The following is a 23,809-nucleotide window of genomic DNA, read 5'->3' on the forward strand; positions in this document are numbered from 1 at the left end:
TTCTACACTCTTAGAAAAAATGTGCTGTCTAGAACCTAAACTGGTTCTTTGGCTATAAGAACTCTTTTGGAACCTTTTTTTCAGATGGGTGTAAGTCATTTGGATATTTCAGAAAAGTGAATTAAAGGATGATGTGGACATTTTTGTCACTCCACTGACCCGTGTGTCATTGTCATTGTTATTTGCCCTGCCATTTCAAAAGGATGTACATTGTTATTTCCTTCTTCATAAAGCTATTTCCTCATTTCTCCTCACCCACTCATAACCTCCCTCTCTCTCTCTTCCTCCCTCTCTCCAAAATGTGTTCAAGCAATATATTCCAGTTGAGCCAACTCACTTAGTTGAGTAGTTACCATAGCAACTAGGAGGCTAAATTGAACCAATAAATTGTTAAGACACACTGGTTTCATTGCAATATGAATCCACTGTTAAGATATGACGCAAGTAATATCTTGTCTAGGGTAAATTACATCATGAACTTGTTTGTTAAACATAGGCTAGTTAAAGTATAAATTCAACCATCAAACACTTTCAGTTCATTATTGCATCTAGAACCTGTCTTACTCAAATGAGAAACTTAGACCCTTTTGCCGAGAGAGAGAGAGAGAGAGAGAGTGAGACTTAACAATAAAACACTCATGATAATGCTAACAAGCACACATTATAGTACATGATTTGTCATGTGTACTTTCAAAACTATTTTGTGTATGAAATACATATGTATGAATAGTTCATATATAGTTTATTACTGCTTATTCGTGTAAAGTTATTATAAAACTGAAATGCTTGTTAGCCTATACGTATTGATTTTTTTAATATAAGTAATTATGAAATACCTGTTTATTAGTGGTAATACATACAAGACACACTGTAATGGGGTGTCAGGTAGCCTAGTGGTTAGAGCGTTGGATTTGTAACCGAAAGGTTGCAAGATTGAATCCCCGAGCTGACAAGGTACAAATCTGCCGTTCTGCCCCTGAACAAGGCAGTTAACCCACTGTTCCTAGGCCGTCATTGAAAATAAGAATCTGTCCTTAACTGACTTGCCTAGTTAAATAAAGATCAAATAATTTTTCTAAAATATTATAAAGTGTTGCAGAATATTCCAAATAAGTTTTAGGTACAAATTAATTACTCATCCTTCAGCCATGGTTTTGTTTGGTATTTCTTCCTATATGCAACGCTACTCTTTTTTTAGATGTCATGGGCATTCAAGTCACATTTAGTGTGTTGGCATACTGTTGTTGTAAGAGGAGGACTTTTCACAGCATGTACTTTTTACTAGATATACATTGACACTAATTCACATGCACTCTTGAAATATTTTCATATTTACAGTTACCAATATTTAATATCAGAGAGAGAGAAACTCAGGATACTAGACAACGAGGAGTCAGCTAATATAAATCTCTAAGTTTGGAACAGTATTGGTACAGGGCAATCGCAAACAGATTCAGCTGGACTTTCACCTAATCAAAGAAATAGCTCAGCAGGAGAAGCTCTCCCTTGAGAAAGATACCCCCACCCCGAGCGGGTCAGACCAGACCTCTTCATTACATAAACCCACAGAAAGTTAACCTCCCAACACAGAGTACTACTCCCTCATTGAAATGAGGAATAAATTCACCCAGCTGGAGGTAAGGCAGGTGGAGCTGGAACAGCAGGTGATTACACTCCAGTCAGGACAGACTCAGACACAGTCCAACACAACAACACCCCCTAAACTAGACCTGGAGAGCAGGAGGTGGAGATAGATATATCTGCACTCTGTGCTGTAGTAAGACAACATCTACAAGAGAAAGAGCAGGAGAAGAACAGAGCACTAGAGGAGAGGATCAGACTGCTGGAGGAGAGGCTGAGGGGAATGGTGTGTGACAGAGAACAACCCATTAGAGAGGTAGCCACCCCCACAGAGAAGCCAGCAGAAAGGCTCACCTCAGCGCCCAACAAAAGTCTCGACACCACAGCAGAACAGTGCACCCCAGACCGTAGCGTCGACAACACAGCGGGACAGACAAAGAACCCCAAGCCCAGGGATCCCACCCCTTCTGAGCACCCACTTTTCAGCCCCCCCCCCCCCCCCCCCCATGGACTTACACATAAGGACCCATGCCGAGAGGGCCTACATCCAGACCACAACACCACCAGACACATCCATACCCCCACTCCAACCAATCAACCCCCCCCCCAAAGTCAACCATCCCCACACCCCAATTTAGGCCTAGCCCAAGCCAATGGAATACCAGAATACCAGATGTACCAGATGCTCAGCAGGTTCAAACCACATGACCAACAACACTGGACACTTTATGGAACACAAAGCTCTCACTATCTGATCCTTTAATATCCAAGGCTTGAGGTCCTCTGCCTTTGGCCTAAAGAGCAAGAACCTGGACTTCATCAAATACATCTGAAATACAAACATTGTCATCCTACAAGAAAAATGGTATAGAGGAGACGGACCCACTGGTTGCCCTCTAGGTTACAGAGAGCTGGTAGTCCCATCCACCAAACTACCAGGTGTGAAACAAGGAAGGGACTCAAGGGGTATGCAAATTTGGTATAGAGCAGACCTAACTCACTCTATTAAATTAATCAAAAGAGGAACATTTTTACAATTGGCTAGATATTCAAAAGGAAATTATCTTAACAGAGAAAAATGTCCTACTGTGTGCTAACTATATCCCCCCCATTAGAATCCCCATACTTTAATGAAGACAGCTTCTCCATCCTGGAGGGGGAAATCAGTCATTTCCAGGCCCAGGGACATGTACTAGTCTGTGGGGACCTAAATGCCAGAACCTGACACCCTCAGCACACAGGAGGACAAACACTTGCCTGGAGGTGACAGCATTCCCTCCCCCATATGCCACCCTAGGCACAACTATGACATCATAACCAACAAAAACGGGTCACAAATCCTGCAGCTCTTGTCACACCATGGGAATGGGTAGCCTTGTGGTTAGAGAGTTGGACTAGTAACCGGAAGGTTGCAAGTTCAAACCCCCGAGCTGACAAGGTGAACAGGCAGTTAACCCACTGTTCCTAGGCCGTCATTGAAAATAAGACTTGCCTGGTTAAATAAAGGTAAAATAAAAATAAATAAAAAAATGTACATAGTCAATGGTAAGCTTCGAGGGGACTCCTATGGTAGGTACACCTATAGCTCAACCTAGAGTCTCTCAGCGCGTTCAGTTAGCCCACTGACACCCCTATTCAATCACAGCAAAATCGCAGTCTACTTCAGCAGAGCAATACTAAATCATGAGGCATCAAAGCCAAAGGAACTGAGTAATATTAAGAAATGATATAGATGGAAGGAATGTAGTGTGGAAACCTATCAAAAAACAATTAGTCAACAACAAATTCAATCCCTTTAAGACAACTTCCTGGACAAAACGTTCCACTGTAATAGTGAAGATGTAAACTTGGCAGTAGAACATCTAAAGAGTATATTTGACGTCTCAGCCTCCCTGTCAAATTTAAGAATTTCAAACAGAAAACCGAAGAAAATGAACAACAATGAAGAATGCAAAAACCAAAGAAAGAAATTGAGAAACCTGTCCATCCAAAAACATATAGACATAAACCTGAGTCTATGACTTCACTATGGTGTATCACTAAAACAATACAGAAATGCACTACGGGAAAAGAAGGAACAGCACGTCAGAAATCAGCTCAATGCAATGAAGAATCCACAGACTTTAACCACTTCTGGGAAAATGTGAAAACACTAAACAAACAACAACACAAGTAATTATCTATCCAAAATGAAGATGTATGGGTAAACCACTTATCCAAACTTTTTGGCTCTATAACAAAGAACAAACAGCAAAAAGATAAACAGCTGAAGTTGGAAGTTTACATGCACCTTAGCCAAATACATTTAAACTCAGTTTTTCACAATTCCTGACATTTACTCCGAGTAACAATTCACTGTCTTAGGTCAGTTAGGATCACCACTTTATTTTAAGAATGTGAAATGTCAGAATATTAGGATTTATTTCAGCTTTTATTTATTTCATCACATTCCCAGTGGGTCAGAAGTTTACATACACTCAATTAGTATTTAGTAGCATTACCTTTAAATTGTTTAACTTAGGTCAAACGTTTCAGGTAGCCCCCCACAAGCTTCCCACAATAAGTTGGGTGAATTTTGGCCCATTCCTCCTGACAGAACTGGTGTAACTGAGTCAGGTTTGTAGGCCTTTCTCGCACAAACTTTTTCATTTCCTCCCACACATTTTCTATGGGATTGAGGTAAGGGCTTTGTGATCGCCACTCCAATACCTCAACTTTGTTGTCCTTAAGCCATTTTGCCACAACTTTGGAAGTATTCTTGGGTCATTGTCCATTTGGAAGACCCATTTGTGAAAAAGCTTTAACTTCCTGATTGATGTCTTGAGATGTTGCTTCAATATATCCACATAATTTTCCTACCTCATGATGTCCTCTATTTTGTGAAGTGCACCAGTCCCTCCTGCAGCAAAGCTCCCCCACAACACAACTGTCACCCCCGTGCTTCACTGTTGGAACATAACGATGGTCATTATGGACAAATAGTTCTATTTTTGTTTCATCAGACCAGAGGACATTTCTCCAAAAAGTACGATCTTTGTCCCCATGTGCAGTTGCAAACCGTAGTCTGGCTTTTTTATGGTGGTTTTGGAGCAGTGGCTTCTTCATTGCTGAGCGGCCTTTCAGGTTATGTCGATATAGGACTCGTTTTACTGTGGATATAGATACTTTTGTACCTGTTTCCTCCAGCATCTTCACAAGGTCCTTTGCTGTTGTTCTGGGTTTTATTTGCACTTTTTGCACCAAAGTACGTTCATCTCTAGGAGACAGAACACTTCTCCTTCCTGAGCGGTATGACGGCTGAGCGGTCCTATTGTTTGTACAGATGACCGTGGTGCCTTCAGGCATTTGGAAATTGCTCCCAAGGATGAATCTGACTTGTGGAGGTCTAACATTTTTTTTTTATCTGAGGTCTTGGTTGATTTCTTTTGATATTCCCATGATGTCAAGCAAAGAGGCACTGAGTCTGAAGGTAGGCCTTGAAATACATTCGCAGGTACACCTCCAATTGACTCAAATGATGTCAATTAGCCTATCTGAAGCTTCTAAAGCCATTACATCATTTTGTGGAATTTCCCAAGCTGTTTAGAGGCACAATCAACTTGGTGTATGTAAACTTCTGACCCACTGGAATTGTGATACAGTGAAATAATGTCTGTAAGCGATTGTTGGAAAAATTACTTGTGTCATGCACAAAGTAGATGTCATAACCGACTTGCCAAAACTATAGTTTGTTAACAAGACATTTGTGGAGTGGTAGAAAAACAAGTTTTAAAGACTCCAACCTAAGTGTATGTAAACTTCCGACTTCAACTGTACATGATCAAGTACAAATCTTAGAATCAACTCTTAAAGACTACCAGAACCCACTGGATTATCCAATTACCTTAAATTAACTACAGGACAAAATAAAAACCCTCCAACCAAAAAAGCCTGTGGTGTTGATGGTATCCTCAATGAAATGATAAAATATACAGACAACAAATTCCAATTGGCCATACTTAAAATCTTTAACTTCTTTGGGGTAGGGGGCAGTATTTTCACATCCGGATGAAAAGTATGCCAGAGTAAATGGCCTGCTACAAAGCCATAAAAGCTAGAATATGCATATTATTCGTATATGTGGATAGGAAATACTATTTTTTTGTTTTTAAAAATGTTTGAATGATGTCTGTGAGTATAACAGAACTCATATAGCAGGCAAAAACCTGAGAAAAAAATCCAACCAGGAAGTGGGATATCTGAGGTTGGTCGATTTTCAACTCCGCTCCTATTGAAGATGCAGTGGGATATTGGTGATGTTGCACTTCCTAAGCCTTCCACTAGATGTCAACAGTCTTTAGAACCTTGTCTGATGCTTCTACTGTGAGGTGGGGCCGAAGGAGTAGGGAATGAGTAAGGTCTCCCATGAGCTGACCATGCGCGTTCACATGAGAGGGAGCTCTGTTCCATCGCACTTCTGAAGACAATGGAATTCTCCGGTTGAAACGCTATTGAAGATGTATGTTAAAAACATCCTAAAGATTGATTCAACACATCGTTTGACATGTTTCTACTGACTGTTACGTAACTTTTTTATATTTCATCTGCTTTTAGTGAACGCGCTTCGTGACTTTGGATTTGTTTACCAAATGCGCTAACAAAAGTAACTATTTGGACATAAATGATGGACATTACCGAACAAAACAAACATTACTTCCTGGGAGTCCTGGGAGTGCATTCCGACGAAGATCAGCAAAGGTAAGTGAAGATTTATAATGCTATTTATGACTTTTGTTGACTGCATAATATAGCGGATATATTTGTGTCTTGATTGGGCTCTGAGCGCCGAATCAGATTATTGCATGGTTTGCTTTTTCCGTAAAGGTTATTTGAAATCTGACCCAGCGGTTGCATTAAGGAGAAGTGCATCTAAAATTCCATGCATAACAGTTGTATCTTTTAGCAATGTTTATTATGAGTATTCCTGTAAATTGATGTGGCTCTCTGCAAAATCTAAGGATGTTTTGGAACTTCTGAATGTAAGGCACCAATGTAAACTCAGATTTTTGGATATAAATATGAACCGAACATAACAAAACATACATGTATTGTGTAACATGAAGTCCTATGAGTGTCATCTGATGAAGATCATCAAAGGTTAGTGATTAATTTTGTCTATATTTCTGCTTTTTGTGAATCCTCTCTTTGGCTGGAAAAATGGCTGTGTTATTCTGTGAATAGGCACCCACCTAACATAATCGTTTGGTTTGCTTTCGTCGTAAAGCCTTTTTGAAATCGGACACTGTGGCTAGATTTACAACAAGTGTATCTTTAACCTCTTGCTTCTACTCGGGACGCTTGCGTCCCAACTAGAGCTCTGGAAATGCAAATGCGCTACGCTAAATGCTAATAGTATTAGTTAAAACTCAAACGTTCATTAAAATACACATGCAGGGTATCGAATTAAAGCTACACTCGTTGTGAATCCAGGCAACAAGTCAGATTTTTAAAATGCTTTTCGGCGAAAGCATGAGAAGCTATTATCTGATAGCATGTAACACCCCAAAAGACCCGCAGGGGACGTAAACAAAATAATTAGCATTTCGGCGTTACACAAACCGCACAATAAAATAGAAAACAGTCATTACCTTTCACCATCTTCTTTGTTGGCACTCCTAGATGTCCCATAAACACTATTTGGGTCTTTATTTCGATTAAATCGGTCCATATAAAGCCTAGATATCGTTATATGTAGACTGTGTGATAAACGAAAAAAACATCGTTTCAAAACGTAACGTCATTTTTTAAAATTCAAAAAGTCGACGATAAACTTTCACAAAACACTTCGAAATACGTTTGTAATGCAACTTTAGGTATTAGTAAACGTTAATAAGCGATAAAATTCATCAGGAGGCGATGTAAAGATCATTAGCTAGAAACTCAACGAAAATATCCGGTCCTAGACCTGAGGAAATACGGGTGCCCTGCATGTGTTTGACCAAGAAAAAACTCGAAGGGAAATGACAAGACTCTAGACACCGTGTGGAAGCTGTAGGTACTGCAACCTCAGTCAATTAATTGTGGTTCACCTTTATCAATGGGTTCAAGTAGCGCATGGATATATTTTCCCATTTTCAGTGATCAGTTTTTCCTGTGCTTTTCGATGTAAATGCCGTTCTGGTAAAGCCACAGCAGTGATTTAACCAGTTTTATAAACGTCTGAGTGTTTTCTATCCACACAGACAAATGCATATACTATATTCCTGGCATGAGTAACAGGGCGCTGAAATGTTGCGCGATTTTTAACAGAATGTTCAAAAAAGTAGAGGGTAGAAGGAAGAGGTTAACATGGTGTAAAATACATGTATGTTTGAGGAATTGTAATTATGGTATTTCTGTTGTTTTGAATTTGGCGCCCTGCAGTTTCACTGTCTGTTGAAGAGGTGGGACGCTACCTACTGTCTCACATACCCTAGATTAACATCATCCTTAGCTCTGACATCTTCCCCAATATTTGGAACCAAGGACTGATCACCCCAATCCACAAAAGTGGAGATAAATTTGACCCCAATAACTAACGTGTGGGATATGCCCATGTGAAAATGTGAAAACAATGTACTGAGTAAATGTCAAATTTGCTTTTTACAAAATGATCGTATGACAGACCACTTTTTCTCCCTGCACACCCTAATTGACAAACAAACAAACCCAAAACAAAGGCAACATTTTCTCATGCTTTGTTGATTTCAAAAAAGCCATTGACTCCATTTGGCATGAGGTCCTGCTATACAAATTGATGGAAAGTGGTGTTGGGGAAAAATCCATGTACACAAACAACACGTGTGTGGTTCAAATTGGCAAAAAAAACACACACTTCTTCCCACAGGGCCGTGGGGTGAGACAGGGATGCAGCTTAAGTCCCACCCTCTTCAACATATTGACGAATTGGCGAGGGCACTAGAACAGTCTGCGAACACGGCCTCACCCTACTAGAATCTGAAGATGAATGTCTACTGTTTGCTAATGATCTGGTGCTTCAGTCACCAACCAAAGAGGGCCTACAGCAGCACCTATATCTTCTGCACAGGTTCTGCCAGACCTGGGCCCTGACAGTAAATCTCAATAAGACCAAAATAATGGTGTTCCAAAAAAGGTCCAGTCGCCAGGACCACAAATACAAATTCCATCTCGACACCGTTTGTCACGCCCTGGCCATAGAGAGGCTTTTTATTCTCTATTTTGGTTAGGCCAGAGTGTGACTAGGGTGGACATTCTATGTCCTTTTTTCTATGTTTTGTATTTCCATGTCTTGGCCTGGTATGGTTCTCAATCAGAGACAGCTGTCTATCGTTGTCTCTGATTGAGAACCATACTTAGGTACCCTTTTCCCCCACCTGTTTTGTGGGAAGTTTGTCTTTGTTCAGGGCACATTGCCCAAAGCGTCACGGTTTGGTTTATGTTCTTCATTTGTCGGCGTCATTTTGAATAAAGAAAAAATGTATGCTTACCATGCTGCACCTTGGTCCAGTCCTTCAGCCAGCCGTGACAGAACTTCCCACCATCAACGGACCAAGCAGCATGGCAAGGTGGACTCCTGGCCATGGGAGGACGTTCTGGACGGCAAGGGAGTCTACACATGGGAGGAGATCCTGGCGGGAAGGGATCGCCTTCCATGGGAGCAGGTGGAGGCAGCTAGGAGAGCAGAGGCAGCCGGAGAAAGGAACCAGCGGTATGTGGGAACACGGCTGGCAAGGAAGCCTGAGAAGCAGCCCCAAAAAAGGTTTGGGTGGGGGTACACAGGGATTGTGGCAGAGTCAGGAAGCAGACCTGACTCAACTCCCCGTGCTTACCGTGGAGAGCATGGGACTGGTCAGGCCCCGTGCTATGGGGTGATGCTCACGGTGTCGAGGTGGAGCATTCACAGACCGGTGTGCTCGGTGCCAGCGTCCCGCATTTGCCGGATGGAAGCTGGCATCCAGCCAGAACGGGTGAGACCAGCTCTGTGCTCGAGGCCACCAGTGCGCCTCCACGGCCCAGTGTATCCGGTGCCTCGACCAAGGAAGAGGCCTCCTGGATGTCTCCCCAGCCCGGTGAGTCCTGTGCCTGCTCCCAGAGCCAGGTCTTATGTGTGTCTCCCCAGCCCGGTGAGTCTTGTGCCTGCTTCCTGTCCGGAGCCGCCAGAGTCTCCCTCCTGTCCGGAGCCGCCAGAGTCTCCCTCCTGTCCGGAGCCGCCAGAGTCTCCCTCCTGTCCGGAGCCGCCAGAGTCTCCCTCCTGTCCGGAGCCGCCAGAGTCAGTCCAGTGGCGCCCTCTACGAGGGTCTTCAGTCCGGGGCCCGCTGCGAGGGTCACGGCTCCAGAGTCACCACCTAAGTGGGCCAAGACTGAGGTGGAGCGGGGTCCACGTCCCGCACCCGAGCCGCCGCCGTCAGAAGGCCCACCCAGACCCGCCCCTTTAAAGTCAGGTTTTGCGGCCGGAGTCCGCACCTTTGGGGGGGATACTGTCACGCCCTGGCCATAGAGAGGCTTTTTATTCTCTATTTTGGTTAGGCCAGGGTGGGACTAGGGTGGGCATTCTATGTCCTTTTTTTCTATGTTTTGTATTTCTATGTCTTGGCCTGGTATGGTTCTCAATCAGGGACAGCTGTCTATCGTTGTCTCTGATTGAGAACCATACTTAAGTACCCTTTTCCCCCACCTGTTTTGTGGGAAGTTAACTTTGTCTTTGTTCAGGGCACATAGCCCAAAGCTTCACGGTTTGGTTTATGTTCTTCATTTGTCGGCGCCATTTGAATAAAGAAAAAATTTACGCTTACCATGCTGCACCTTGGTCCAGTCCTTCAGCCAGCCGTGACACCGTTGCTCTAGAGCACACAAAAAACTATACATACATGTACCTTGACCTAAACATTAGCACCACAGGTAACTTCCACAAAGCTGTGAACGATCTGAGAGACAAGGCAAGAAGGGCCTTCTATGCCATCAAAATTAACATAAAATTCGCCATACCAATTAGGATCTGGTTAAAAATACCTGAATCAGTTATAGAACCCATTGCCCTTTATGGTTGTGAGGTCTGGGGTCCACTCACCAACCAAGAATTCATCAAATGGGACAAACACCAAATTGAGACTTTGTATGCTGCATGCAGAATTCTGCAAAAATATCCTCTTGTGTACAATGTAAAACACAAAATAATGCATGCAGAGCAGAATCAGGCCGATAACCGCTAATTATCAAAATCCAGAAAAGATACGCTAAATTCTACAGCCACCTAAAAGGATTCCCAAATCTTCCATAATAAAGCCAACACCTACAGAGAGATGAACCTGGAGATGAGTCCCCTAAGCATGCTGGTCCTAGGGCTCTGTTCCCAAACTGACCACACAGAGCCCCAGGACAGCAACACAATTAGACCCAAACAAATCACAAGAAAACAAAAAGATAATAACTTGACACATTGGAAAGAATTAACAAAAATTCAGAGCAAACTAGAATGCTGTTTGGTCCTAAACAGAGAGTACAATGTGGCAGAATACCTGACCACTGTGACTGACCCAACCTTAAGGAAAGCTTTGACTATGCTATTGAGAAAGGCCGTAGTAGGCAGACCTGGCTCTCAAGAGAAGACAGGCTATGTGCACATTGCCCACAAAATGAGGTGGAAACTGAGCTGCACTTCTTAACCTCCTGCAAAATGTATTATCATATCAGAGACACATATTTCCCTCAGATTACACTGATCCACAAAGAATTTGGAAGCAACCACCATTTTGATAAACTCCCATATCTAATGGGTGAAATACCACAGTGTGTCATCACAGCAGCATGATTTGTGACCTGTTGCCACAAGAAAAGTGCCACCAGTAAAGAACAAACACCATTGTTAATACAACCCATGTTTATGTTTAATTTAATTTCCCGTTTGTACTTTAACCATTTGCACATCGTTACGACACTGAATACACTATATATATACATAATATGACATTTGAAATGTGTTTATTCTTTTGGAACTTCTGTGAGAGTAATGTTTACTGTTCATTTAAATTTTTTATTTCACTTTTGTATATTATCTGCTTCACTTGCTTTGGCAATGTTAACCTATGTCTCCCATGCCAATAAAGCACATTAAATTGAGAGAGCAAAACCTTTCTATGTTTACTATTCATGGTTGATTATATCTGTTTTTTTGGACTGGATTCCACATTTCCTAATGACATTTAACTGACACAATAAAAGTAAAGCCTTGTTCACCTTCGGAGGTGGGTTCTCCAGATACTGTGATCACAACATGGAAAGTCAAGTATATTTCCTATTTTATTCTTTATCTGATTATAATGTGTATTTGACAGAGCCTATGCAGGAGCTGCAGGGGACCATTTGTGTTCCTAGGGACATCAGCAGCCCTATCACATCTGATGAAGAGTACCTCAGCCCACTGGAGGAAGGCATGGACTTTGGAAGCCCAGAGCCCAGGAAGATAATTGACACTCGATTCAAGGAGCCTCCTGCCTTCCAGGTGAGACTATAACGCTGCTTCTCTGGTGCCTATCACCTGGCTTTCGTTGACTTTCCATTATACTGTAGGACCTTGATGTGGTAAACTTGGGGCAAAGGGATCAGTTTGATATTTTGCAACTATATTTTGTTCAAACTTTTTTTTATTGGTATTGCAATACACTGGAAATTGATTGAATCTATAAGTTGCTTCTAACTAAATCTGAAGGCACTGCGTATGGTGATTCACCTCAACCAGCATGCATTGGATGTTCCAGTTAGTGTAGTTTACATTTTAAAAGTTACAGCGTGGAAATTAGTCTGTGTTCTCCGTTCCAATTTCAAACTGGCTCATCATCCTTTTTAACAGGTAACTATGAATGATCAAGAGGTCATTGAAGGTCAACAGGTCACCATGTCTGTCCGAATAAGTGGGCAGCCCAAACCCATGCTTTATTGGTAGGTTTCCTGACTCCATCAAATCCTCAACTCATTTCTCTTTGTTTAATGTGGAACTGACAGCATTTTAGCCAGATTAAATCTTATTCAAATCTGTTCATATACACCCCCAGGAAGAATATAACACTTTAAAAATATGTATTTTCTGAGAAGCATAAATTCATAGAATTTGGGGGAATATATATATAGTAAGGCATTTGTGAAAATTCTATAGCAATATAGAGTGGGAAAGCGGCCGTACGTTTGCAAAATTAATAGACACTGCAGCAAATAAAACTGAATAAAAACATATGTCCAGGACAGGAGTCCACGCAGACCGGTGCCATAGCCATAGCCAATCAGAGCTACAGTACGCCTATATGCAAATAAGCCATTTGCCACACGGGCCTGCCATCATTCACTTTGAATTGGGCTGGAAAGTCACCCTGTTGCAGTAGCAACAACAAAAAGCCACAAAATGCACCTAAATGGATTTCTGCATGTATGTAAATGCCACTGCAGTCCTCTTACATTTGGAAACTTCACAAACAACCATGAAAAGGTTTGCTCTCTCTCCTTCAGTTACCTATGCACATTAACAACAACAAGATCAAAAACAAATGCTAGCCAGAGCGAGATCAGCTAAAATATAACAAGGGAACATTAGAGAAACCATTTCAAACTTTTTCAGCTAGGTGGCTGTCAGAATTGCACTGATAAACAATTGGGAATAGTAGCCTGCTTGTTGTTCTGCAGCTTGCCTGCCAATGCATGCATGTACCAACCCACGTTTTGACAACTGAATGGGAACTTGCCTGCCTGCCCACCCTTTTGCTCGATGCCAAATACATTTGATTGACAACTAAGAGATAGGCTAACTGTGTATAACAGTCATTCAAGTCAAGCATAGCAAGCTAGCTAGCTAGCTAGCTAGCTAATGTTAGATGGCATCTTTTTAGCTTGATAAATAAATAGATAGTTACATACATAGATACGCTAGCTCAGGGGTGTCAAACTCAATCAGTGCACGGGCCATATAAAAATGTTAACTTGCGGACCAGACTTAGCCTATTTGTTTTGTTTTTTAATGTGCAACTCTGCGACCCATATTTATTTATTTATGAATAAATATAGCACTGGGCCTACAGAGTGGAGCAGCGGTCTAAGGCACTGTGTTGAGGCATCACTACAGACCCAGGTTCGATCCCAGGCTGTGTCACAACTGGCTGTGACCGGGAGACCAATAGGGCGGGGCACAATTGGCCCAGCGTTGTTCGGGTTAGGGGAGGGTTTGGCCAGGGGGGCTTTACTTTTGTCATTGCGTTTTAACAACTCCTAGTGGGGGCCAGTGCGTCTGCAGGCTGAATTCGGTCGTCAATTGAACAAGGTGTTAAGAAGAGTGGTTTGGCGGGTCATGAATCTGAGGACCCATGCCAAATATTTTCCGTCTCCTGAGGGGGAATAGGCATTGTCGTGCCCTTTTTCATGACTGTCTTGATGTGTTTGGACCATAACAGTTTGTTGGTGATGTGGACACCAAGGAACTTGAAGCTCTCAACCTGCTCCGCTACAGCCCAGTCGATGAGAATGGGGGCGTGCTCGGCCCTCCTTTTCCTGTAGTCCACAATCATCTCTGTTTTCTTGATCACGTTGAGGGAGAGGCTGTTATCCTGACACCACACTGCCAGGTCTCTGACTTCCTCCCTATAGGCTGTCTCGTCGTTGTCGGTGATCAGGCCTACCACTGTTGTGTCGTCGGCAAATTTAATGATGGTGGAGTCGTGCTTGGCCATGCAGTCATGGGTGAACAGGGAGTACAGGAGGGGACTGAGCACGAACCCTGAGGGGCTCCTGTGTTGAGGATCAGCGTGGCAGATGTTGTTACCTACCCTTACCACCTGCGCGCGGCCCGCCAGGAATTCCAGAATCCAGTTACAAAGGCAGGTGTTTAGTCTAGAGGTCGACCGATTATGATTTTTCAACACCAATACCGATTATTGGAGGACCAAAAAAGCCGATACCGATTAATCGGACGATTTTTTAAATGACAATTACTACAATACTGAATGAACACTTATTTTAACTTAATATGATACATAAATAAAAATCCATTTAGCCTCAAATAAATAATGAAAATTGTTCAATTTGTTTTAAATAATTCAAAAACAATGTGTTGGAGAAGTAAAAGGGCAATATGTGCCATGTAAAAAAGCTAACGTTTGAGTTCCTTGCTCAGAACATGAGAACATATGAAAGTTGGTGGTTCCTTTTAACATGAGACTTCAATATTCCAAGGTAAGAGGTTTTAGGTTGTAGTTAATATAGTATTTATTGGGCTATTTCTCTCTATACCATTTCTATTTCGTATACATTTGACTATTGGATGTTCTTATAGGCACTATAGTATTTCCAGTGTAACAGTATAGCTTCCGTCCCTCTCCTCGCCCCTACCTGGGCTCGAACCAGGAACACATCGACAACAGCCACACTCGAAGCAGCGTTACCCATCGCTCCACAAAACCCGCGGAGCAAGGGGAATAACTACTCCAAGTCTCAGAGCGAGTGACGTTTGAAACGCTATTAGCGCACACCCAGCTAACTAGCTAGCCATTTCACATCGGTTACACTAGCCATTAGGCTGATAGGCTTGAAGTCATAAACAGCGCTGTGCTTTTGAAGAGCTGCTGGCAAAACGCACAAAAGTGCTGTTTGAATGAATGCTTACGAGCCTGCTGCTGCCTACCATCGCTCAGTCAAACTGCTCTATCAAATCATAGACTTAATTTTAACATAATAACACAAATAACAAATATGAGCCTTTGGTCATTAATATGGTCGAATCCGGAAACTATCATTTCGAAAACAAAACGTTTATTATTTCAGTGAAATAAATTAGACAATTTCACCTGGTTACTATTGTCTGCTAACCTGGATTTCTTTTAGCTAAATATGCAGGTTTAAATATATATACTTCTGTGTATTGATTTTAAGAAAGGCGTTGGTGTTTATGGTTAGGTACAGTCGTCCAACGATTGTGCTTTTTTCGCAAATGCGCTTTTGTTAAATCATCCCCCAGCGTTGCATCGATTATATGCAACGCAGGACACGCTTGATAAATGAGTAATATCATCAACCATGTGTAGTTATAACTAGTGATTATGATTGATTGATTGTTTTTTATAAGATACATTTAATGCTAGCTAGCAACGTACCTTGGCTTCTACTGCATTCGCGTAACAGGCAGGCTCCTCATGGAGTGCAATGAGAGGCAGGTGGTTAGAGCGTTGGACTAGTTAACTGTAAGGTTGCAATATTGGATCCCCCGAGCTGACAAGGTGAAAATCTGTCGTTCTGCCCCTGAACAAGGCAGTTAACCCACCGTTCCTAGGCCGTCATTGAAAATAAGAATGTGTTCTTAACTGACTTGCCTAGTTAAATAAAGGTATAAAAAAATATAAAAAATATCGGTGCCCAAAAATACTGATTTCTGATTGTCATGAAAACTTGAAATCTGCCCTAATTAATCGGCCATTCCGATTAATCGGTCGACCTCTAGTTTAGTCCCAGGGTCCTTATCTTAGTAATGAGCTTTGAGGACACTATGGTGTTGAACGCTGAGCTGTAGTCAATTAATAGTATTCTCACATAGGTGTTCCTTTTGTCCAGGTGGGAAAGGGCAGTGTGTAGTGAAATAGAGATTGCGTCATCTGTGGATCTGTTGGGTTGGTATGCAAATTGGAGTGGGTCTAGGATTTTGGGGATAATGGTGTTGTTCAAAGCACTTCATGACTGCAGACGTGAGTGCAATGAGTTGGTAGTAATTTAGGCAGGTTACCTTGGTGTTCTTGTGCACAGCGATAAACAAAAGAGATAAATAATATTTGTCCAGCCTTTGCTGCTATGTTTGCAGATGTGCATAATATGCTGCAACCATAATCAAAAAGTATTAAATAACTCCAAATAACAAAAATGTATAGGTTGTTTTAGCATTTAAACTTAAAACATGTTTTTCATTTTTTTGCACTGCATAGATGCATTTCTGTATGGTCCACTCAAAATAAATTGTAGTTGAATAGCATACCTAGGACCTGCTCAAATGTTGCCTACATGTTTCTTTTTTGCATTGTGTTTTGTTGCAGGTTTTGTTTTTTTGTTATTCATTGTCAAGCTTTAAAAACCAAAGCCTGACATCAACATTTTAGTATCCTAGCTAGGACCTGTGTCACATCTGCTCCTGCCACGCCCTCTAGTGCCCATCCAGTGTCTCCTTGACCTGCCGCCACTTCCCCTGTGCTATCTCACTCTCCCTCTCTCTCTCTCTCTCTCTCTGTGTGTGTGATTGTGTGGACGGAGACAGGTGTGCTGGAGTCAGAGCAGATCCACACTAGCTGCAACCCGTTCCATAATCAAGACCTCTACAAATACTCAGTCCTTCCACTTCCACACTGGCAGATTGTAATCTCTGCTCAGTCAGTCTACGCTTCTAGCTTTTGTTACTATTCAGATCCTGTTACCCTGCTGTGCCTGTTTTCCTATCCGCTACAGTTCTGCCCGCTCTGACTCTGGTCCCTGTCCCACGTCTCATCACCCTGTTACATTGTTCTAGATCCCCCACTCTACTACTCCCTTGGATTCCGCCCCGGACCTGCTTACCCTGTCTCAAACCCTCTCACCCCAGCCTCAGCCTCCGCACCTGATCTCCAGCAACCCTCCCGAGCTTCCCCTGACCTGCACTCCATCTTCCCCTGTGTTCCAATAAATACCTTGGTTATTTCATCACAGTTTCCTCGTCCTCGTCTGCTCTTGGGTTCTAAAAGTACAATCTGGCCCTTGAGAGAGGCTGGAATGAGGAGACCTTCAGGGAGCATTCTGGAACGCGCTCACTGAGACCCTCAAGGGTGAGTTGGTGTCCAGGGATGAGCCTGATAGACTTGATGAACTCATCTCTCTCGCTATCCGCATTGACTACCGTCTCCGTGAGCATTGGAGGGAGCTTCTACACCTTCTTCTACACCACGTGCTTCTACACCTGCATTGCTTGCTGTTTGGGTTTTTAGGCTGGGTTTCTGTACAGCACTTTGAGATATCAGCTGATGTACGAAGGGCGATATAAATTAATTTGATTTTGATTTGATTTGGTAGATAAGGTTGCATGTCCCATAACATCTGCTTCATTGCCTTGATCTCCTTCTCCGACTGCATCCCATCCCCAGGCTCGTCCAGATCCTGAACCCATGCAGCTCGGCCGCGGCCCGTCTCTCTCTGTGGGAGAGGCAAAGACGAATCTGCACTAGGCACTGCCTATACTGTGGCCAGGTTGGTCACTTTGTCTCCACTTGTTCCCTGTGTCCAGCAAAAGAGAGGGATCAGCAGTAGTGGGGATATACTGTTGAGCCAAATTGCCTGCCCATCTTCCCCCAGACCCCTGCTTGAAGGCAACCTTGTGTGGCGGAGCCAGGCTTTTCCTCTGTCTGTTCTCATCGATTCGGGCGCCGACGAGAGCTTCCTGGACCGAGGTGTCGTTACCCAGTTGGGCCTGGACACTGTTCCATTCGATTCACTTCTTGATGCCAACGCTCTCAATGGAAAGCTCCTCACTCGTGTCTGTGAATGAACCGTCCCTATCATCCTGCGTCTTTCTGGAAATCACCAGGAAAATATCAGTTTCCACATAATTGACTGTCCTTACTCTCCCCTACTTCTTGGCCATCCATGGTTAAAGCTACACAACCCACAGATTGACTGGACCACCGGAAAGGTAACAAGTTGGGATTCATTTTGTCACTATAATTGTTTACATTCTGTCTTTCCCCCTGCCTTGTCTGTGCCTCAGTTCATTCCAGAACCTCCGGACCTGTCATCAGTTCCTCCCGAGTATCACAATCTAGCTCTTGTGTTTAGCAAGCACCACGCCCTGTTGCTACCGCCTCATCGGCCGTACGACTGCGCCATTGACCTCCAGCTTGGAGCTCCTCTCCCCAATAGCCGGTTGTTTAACCTCTCTCGTCCCAAGCAAGAGGCTATGGAGAGTTACATCCAGGATTCTCTGGCTGCAGGACTTATCAAGCCATCTTCCTCCCCGGTGGGTACTGGGTTTTTCTTTGTGAAGAAGAAGGATGGGTCACTGAGGCCATGCATGGACTTCCATGGGCTGAATAATATCACTGTTAAGAAGTACCCCTTGCCACTCATCAGCTCTGCTTTTGCCCCCTCCATGGTGCCACGGTGTTTACCAAACTCGACCTCCGGAATGCCTACCACCTTGTCCTCATAAGAGAGGGGGACGAGTGGAACAAGCTTTTTGTTAAAGCTGAAAAATGGGAGTTCCATGCTGCCACAGTGTCTTTCCTGGGTTATATTATTGCACAGGGACAGTTACTTGTGGACCCCGCCAAGGTCATGGCAGTGACAGAGTGGCCTGCGTCCTCCAACCTAAAGCAGCTACAGCGTTTCCTGGGTTTGCACATTAGGTAGGTGCTGTTCTGTCTCAACGTTCCCCCTCTGATCAGAATGTCCACCCATGTGCATTCTTTTCCCGTAAGCTCTCACCTGCAGAGAGGAACTTTAACATCGGTAACCAGGAACTCCTGGCAGTTAAGCTGGCTCTGGAGAAATGGTGTCACTGACTGAAGGGCACTGTAACCCCCTTCATCGTGTGGATTGACCATTAAAACCTGTTCTACATCCCGACCGCCAAACGTCTGACCTCCCGGCAAGTCAGGTGGAACTTGTTCTTCGGTAGATTCAATTTCACACTCACTTATCGCCCTGGTTTGAGGATAACCAAGCCTGATGCCCTCTCTCGCCAGTTCACCACCGACAACACGGGTACCAAGCCAGAAGCCATTGTGCCATCCACCTGCATCGTTGCCGTCGTCACCTGGGAGATCGAGTCCCTTATCCTCCAGGCTCAGCAGAACCAGGCTGACCCTGGTAACGATCCTAGTAATGCTCTATTTGTTCCAGATTATGCTCGCTCTGATGTTCTTCAGTGGTGCCATTCTACCCACCTCACCTGTCACCCTGGTATGAACCGGACCGTCGCCTTCCTGCATCAGCGCTTTTGGTGTCCCACCATGGAGAGAGATGTCTGAGAGTGTGTCTCAGGCTGTACAGTTTGTGCCCGGAACAAAACCTCCACTAAACCCACTTCCAGTATGTTCCGCCCTCTTCCTATACCCAGTCGTCCCTGGTAACACATAGCTCTGGACTTCGTCACTCGCCTTCCCCCATCTAACGATAACTCTGTCATCCTCACTGTTATTGTCAGGTTTTCCAAAATGGCTCACTTCATTCCCCTATCCAAGCTACTGTCCTCCAGAGACACTGCGGACCTGTTAGTTTCCCATGTATTTCGTCTACATGCATCCCCACTGACATTGTTTCCAACAGAGTACCCCAGTTTACCTCCCAGGTATGGAGATCCTTCTGTTCAGCTCTTGGTATCAATGTGAGTCTTTCTTATGGATATCACCCCCAGACCAACAGCCAGACCGAACGGGCCAACCAAGAGATGGAGACTGCCCTACGCTGCGTGACCTCTGCCAACCCTTCCTCCTGTAGCGCTCAGCTACCCTGGGTTGAATATGCCCACAACACTCTCATCACCGCCTCGTCAGGTATGTCACCGTTCGAGTGTCCTCTGGGTTACCAACCCTCCCTTTTTCCCCGCACAAGAGGTTGAGTTTGCGGTTCCCTCTGTCCAGGACCATCTGCGCTGTTGTCACCGTACCTGGAGGAAGGGCTGAGGACCCAGTCCCAAGCCAACCGTCGCTGGGCCTCAGCTCCAGTCTATACCCAGGGTCAAAAGGTATGGCTCTCATCGAAGGACCTGCCATTAAAGGTAGCATCGAAGAAACTTTCCCCCCGCTACATTGGTCCCTTTGAAATTGGCCGTGTCATTAACCCCTCTGCTGTGCACCTGAAACTCTCAGGCTCACTTATGATCCACCCCACCTTCCAGGTGTCCCTGATTAAACCTGTCTGCTCCAGTCCCCTGTCTCCTCTTGCAGCAGCTCCTCCAGCCCCTCGACGCATACCGTCTGGCGGATTTTGGATGTGCGCCGTCGGGGTCGCAGCTGGCAGTACCTGGTGGACTGGGAGGGATACGCTGGGTGCCTCCCAATCCTTCTGTTTCCCTGCCTCATGCTGTTTTCCTATCCTCTACAGTTCTGCCTGCTCTGACTATGGTCATTGTCTCCTGTTCCACGTCTTGTCATCCTGTTACTCTGTCCTGGATCCCCCACTCTACTACTCCCTTGGATTCTCCCCGGACCTGCTTACCCTGTCTCAACCCCTCTCACTCCAGCCTCAGCACCTGATCTCCAGCAACCCACCTGAGCTTCCCCTGACCTGGACTCCATATTTCCCCTGTGTTCCAATAAATACCTTGGTTACTTTATCACAGTTTCTTCTTCTGAGTCTGTTCTTGGGTTCCCCTCTTTCACTCCGCGTAACAAAATGTGGCATGTGTCTATACACTTTCCCTCTGCTGCGTGCTTGTGTTTCCTATTCAGCCTTTAAGCCTTGTGTTAGACACATGCACTAGCCCATTAGCCACGTAATGACTGACTTGTGATCATTGCCCTTGCTAGTTTGATTGTATTGACATTCTTAGTCTTACAGTAATTTTTTTCGAAATATTTAGTCATTGTAACTGAAAGAGTGCATCCCGAATGGGTGGCGGCAGCAAACAATCTACTAGCCAGCTGTGATTTACAACTTGATAGCAATATTTTTTGGGACTACCAAGAAATGTAAATTATATTATTATTGCTGAATTATGATAATCTTGCATTGAACATCTATTCTGTCAACAATGCCTTACTGTACGTCGTGGAATTTTGTGTCAAATAGAAGCTATTTTCAAAACCTCTTATCAAGTTGTTTTTTAAGCATAAACTGGGAATTTTAGATTTTTGACTGATATTATGATTGTCTTTTTGTTTCATATGTGCAAAGTAGTTAAAACGCTGTCAATTCCACATATACGGGATATTGTTAATATTGAAAAACACTAGTCACACATATCTTGTCATTAGTGTTTTGTGCATGCTCCACGTTGTCATGGTTCACATTGGCAAGACAATGGTTGCTAGGTTTCTGTTATCTTTATGAAACCAATATACTGTAGTTCACAGTACATTGTAATACATCTGGAAACATCTGGAAACATTTCTAAATATTGAACTCTCCCTTGGTTCAGGCTGAGGGACAGGATGACGATAAAAACAGACTTGCGCCACACTGTGCGTGAGACTGAGGACGGCACTTTTGAAATGACCATCAACTCACCCCAGAAGTTGGACACAGGAGTGTACACCTGCAAGATCATCAACGAGTATGGAACAAAGCAATGTGAATGCAAACTGGAAGTGAAAGGTACAGTAATGGGTTGTTTTTTCTATTTCCAATTCCTCTCTTTGCTGTAAGCCAATCAAATAATACATAACATTGGATAACAATTTGTTACTGTACTGTACTGTATGTACAGTTGAAGTAGGAAGTTTACATACATTTAGGTTGGAGTCATTAAAACTTGTTTTTCAACCACTCCACAAGTTTCTTGTTATCAAACTATAGTTTTGGCAAGTTGGTTAGGACATCTACTTTATGCATGACACAAGTAATTTTAACAACAGTTGTTTACAGACAGATTATTTCCCTTATAATTCACTGTATCACAATTCCAGTGGGTCAGAAGTCTACATACACTAAATTGACTGTGCCTTTAAACAGCTTGGAAGATTCCAGAAAATGGTGTCATAGCTTTAGAAGCTTCTGTTTAGGCTAATTGACATAATTTCAGTCAATTGGATGTGTTTTTTATTTATTTATTTCACCTTTATATAACCAGGTAGGCCAGTTGAGAACAAGTTCTCATTTACAACTGCGACCTGGGCAAGATAAAGCAAAGCAGTGCGACAATGACAACAACACAGAGTTACACATGGAATAAACAAATGTAGAGTCAATAACCCAATAGGAAATCATCTATATACATTGTTTGCAAATGAGGTAATATTAGGGAGGTAAGGCGGCCATAAATAGGCCGTAGTTGCGAAGTAATTACAATTTAGCAATTAACACTCAAGCGATTGGTGTGCAGAAGACGAATGTGCAAGTCAAGATACTGGGGTGCAAAGGAGCAAAAAAATTTAATAACAATATGGGGATGAGGTAGTTGGATGGGCTATGTACAGGTGCAATGATCTGTGAGCTGCTCTGACAGCTGATGCTTGAAGTTAGTAAGGGAGATACAGTGAGGGAAAAAGGTATTTGATCCCCTGTTGATTTTGTACGTTTGCCCACAGATAAAGAAATGATCAGTCTATAATTTTAATAGTAGGTTTATTTGAACAGTGACAGTGATTATTGAAAATAAGAATTTGTTCTTAACTAACTTGCCTAGTAAAATAAATAAAAATGTGTGTCTGAAGGCAGTGTATTCCAGACATGGGAAGCTCTCACAGAGAATGCGAATTTACTAAAGGTTCTTTTCCTTAAGGGAACTTTACAGTCACCTCTCATAGCAGACCTTCTGGATCTGCTGCCATATGTTTGAGTTTTCTGTTTAACAAAAATACTGAGTGGAGGGGGAGCCAGGCCACTTAGGATCTTGAATACAAGACATGCGTCGGTGTATTGCACAAGATTTTCCCAACTCAGGAACTCGTGCTTTCTGAGGATGTAACAGTGATGATGGCTATTGGGCTTCCTATCAAGCACTTTGAGAGCCTGTTTGTAGACAGACCGAATAGGTTTTAATGTTGTACAGCAAGCTTGGGCCCAACTAGTCAAGCAATATGTGAAGTGGGGGAGTATCATAGATTTGATGTACAGTTTTGCTACCTCTGTATTCAAACAATTTCGTATAAATCGGAAATGAGCTAGGTTGAATTTGGTTATCTGAATGACCTTTTTCACATGCTTTTTAAAAGAGAGGTTGGAATTATGATGCCACGGTACTTAAAATCAGATACCACCTGGAGCTTCTCCCCTGACACATAGACTTCTAGTTCAGTAGCATCTGTTGCCCTGTTTGTGAAGAACATGCAAACAGTTTGTTTCACATTGAGATACAAACACGAGTCACTGAGCCCCTTTGTACATGGACCATTACAGTAGTGAGTTCTTGTGCAGCTTGTTAATATAAGCTATAAACTCATGTCATTCATTACAACATCCTTTATAATGTTATATAGATCATTGACTATCATGCCTTATAAGACTAAAATGCATGACGTATTATTCCCCCGCTTTGAAAACGCAGGTGATATTTTAAATACTTTGGTAAATATAACTCTGCACACTG

The 23,809-nt window shown here is 43.2% G+C and overlaps 1 protein-coding gene across 1 annotated transcript in view; it reads left to right on the plus strand.

Annotated features, from left to right (window-relative positions):
* The window catches only part of LOC115107590 (striated muscle preferentially expressed protein kinase-like), a 138,175-nt gene that overhangs the window by 48,590 nt on the left and 65,776 nt on the right, over positions 1–23,809 (plus strand). Inside the window, 3 exon segments of the mRNA XM_029631020.2 lie at positions 11,913–12,079; positions 12,428–12,516; positions 21,701–21,876. Coding sequence (XP_029486880.2) covers positions 11,913–12,079; positions 12,428–12,516; positions 21,701–21,876 — 432 coding nt within the window.

This window comes from Oncorhynchus nerka, linkage group LG3, assembly GCF_034236695.1.
Source record: "Oncorhynchus nerka isolate Pitt River linkage group LG3, Oner_Uvic_2.0, whole genome shotgun sequence".
NCBI lineage: Eukaryota > Metazoa > Chordata > Actinopteri > Salmoniformes > Salmonidae > Oncorhynchus > Oncorhynchus nerka.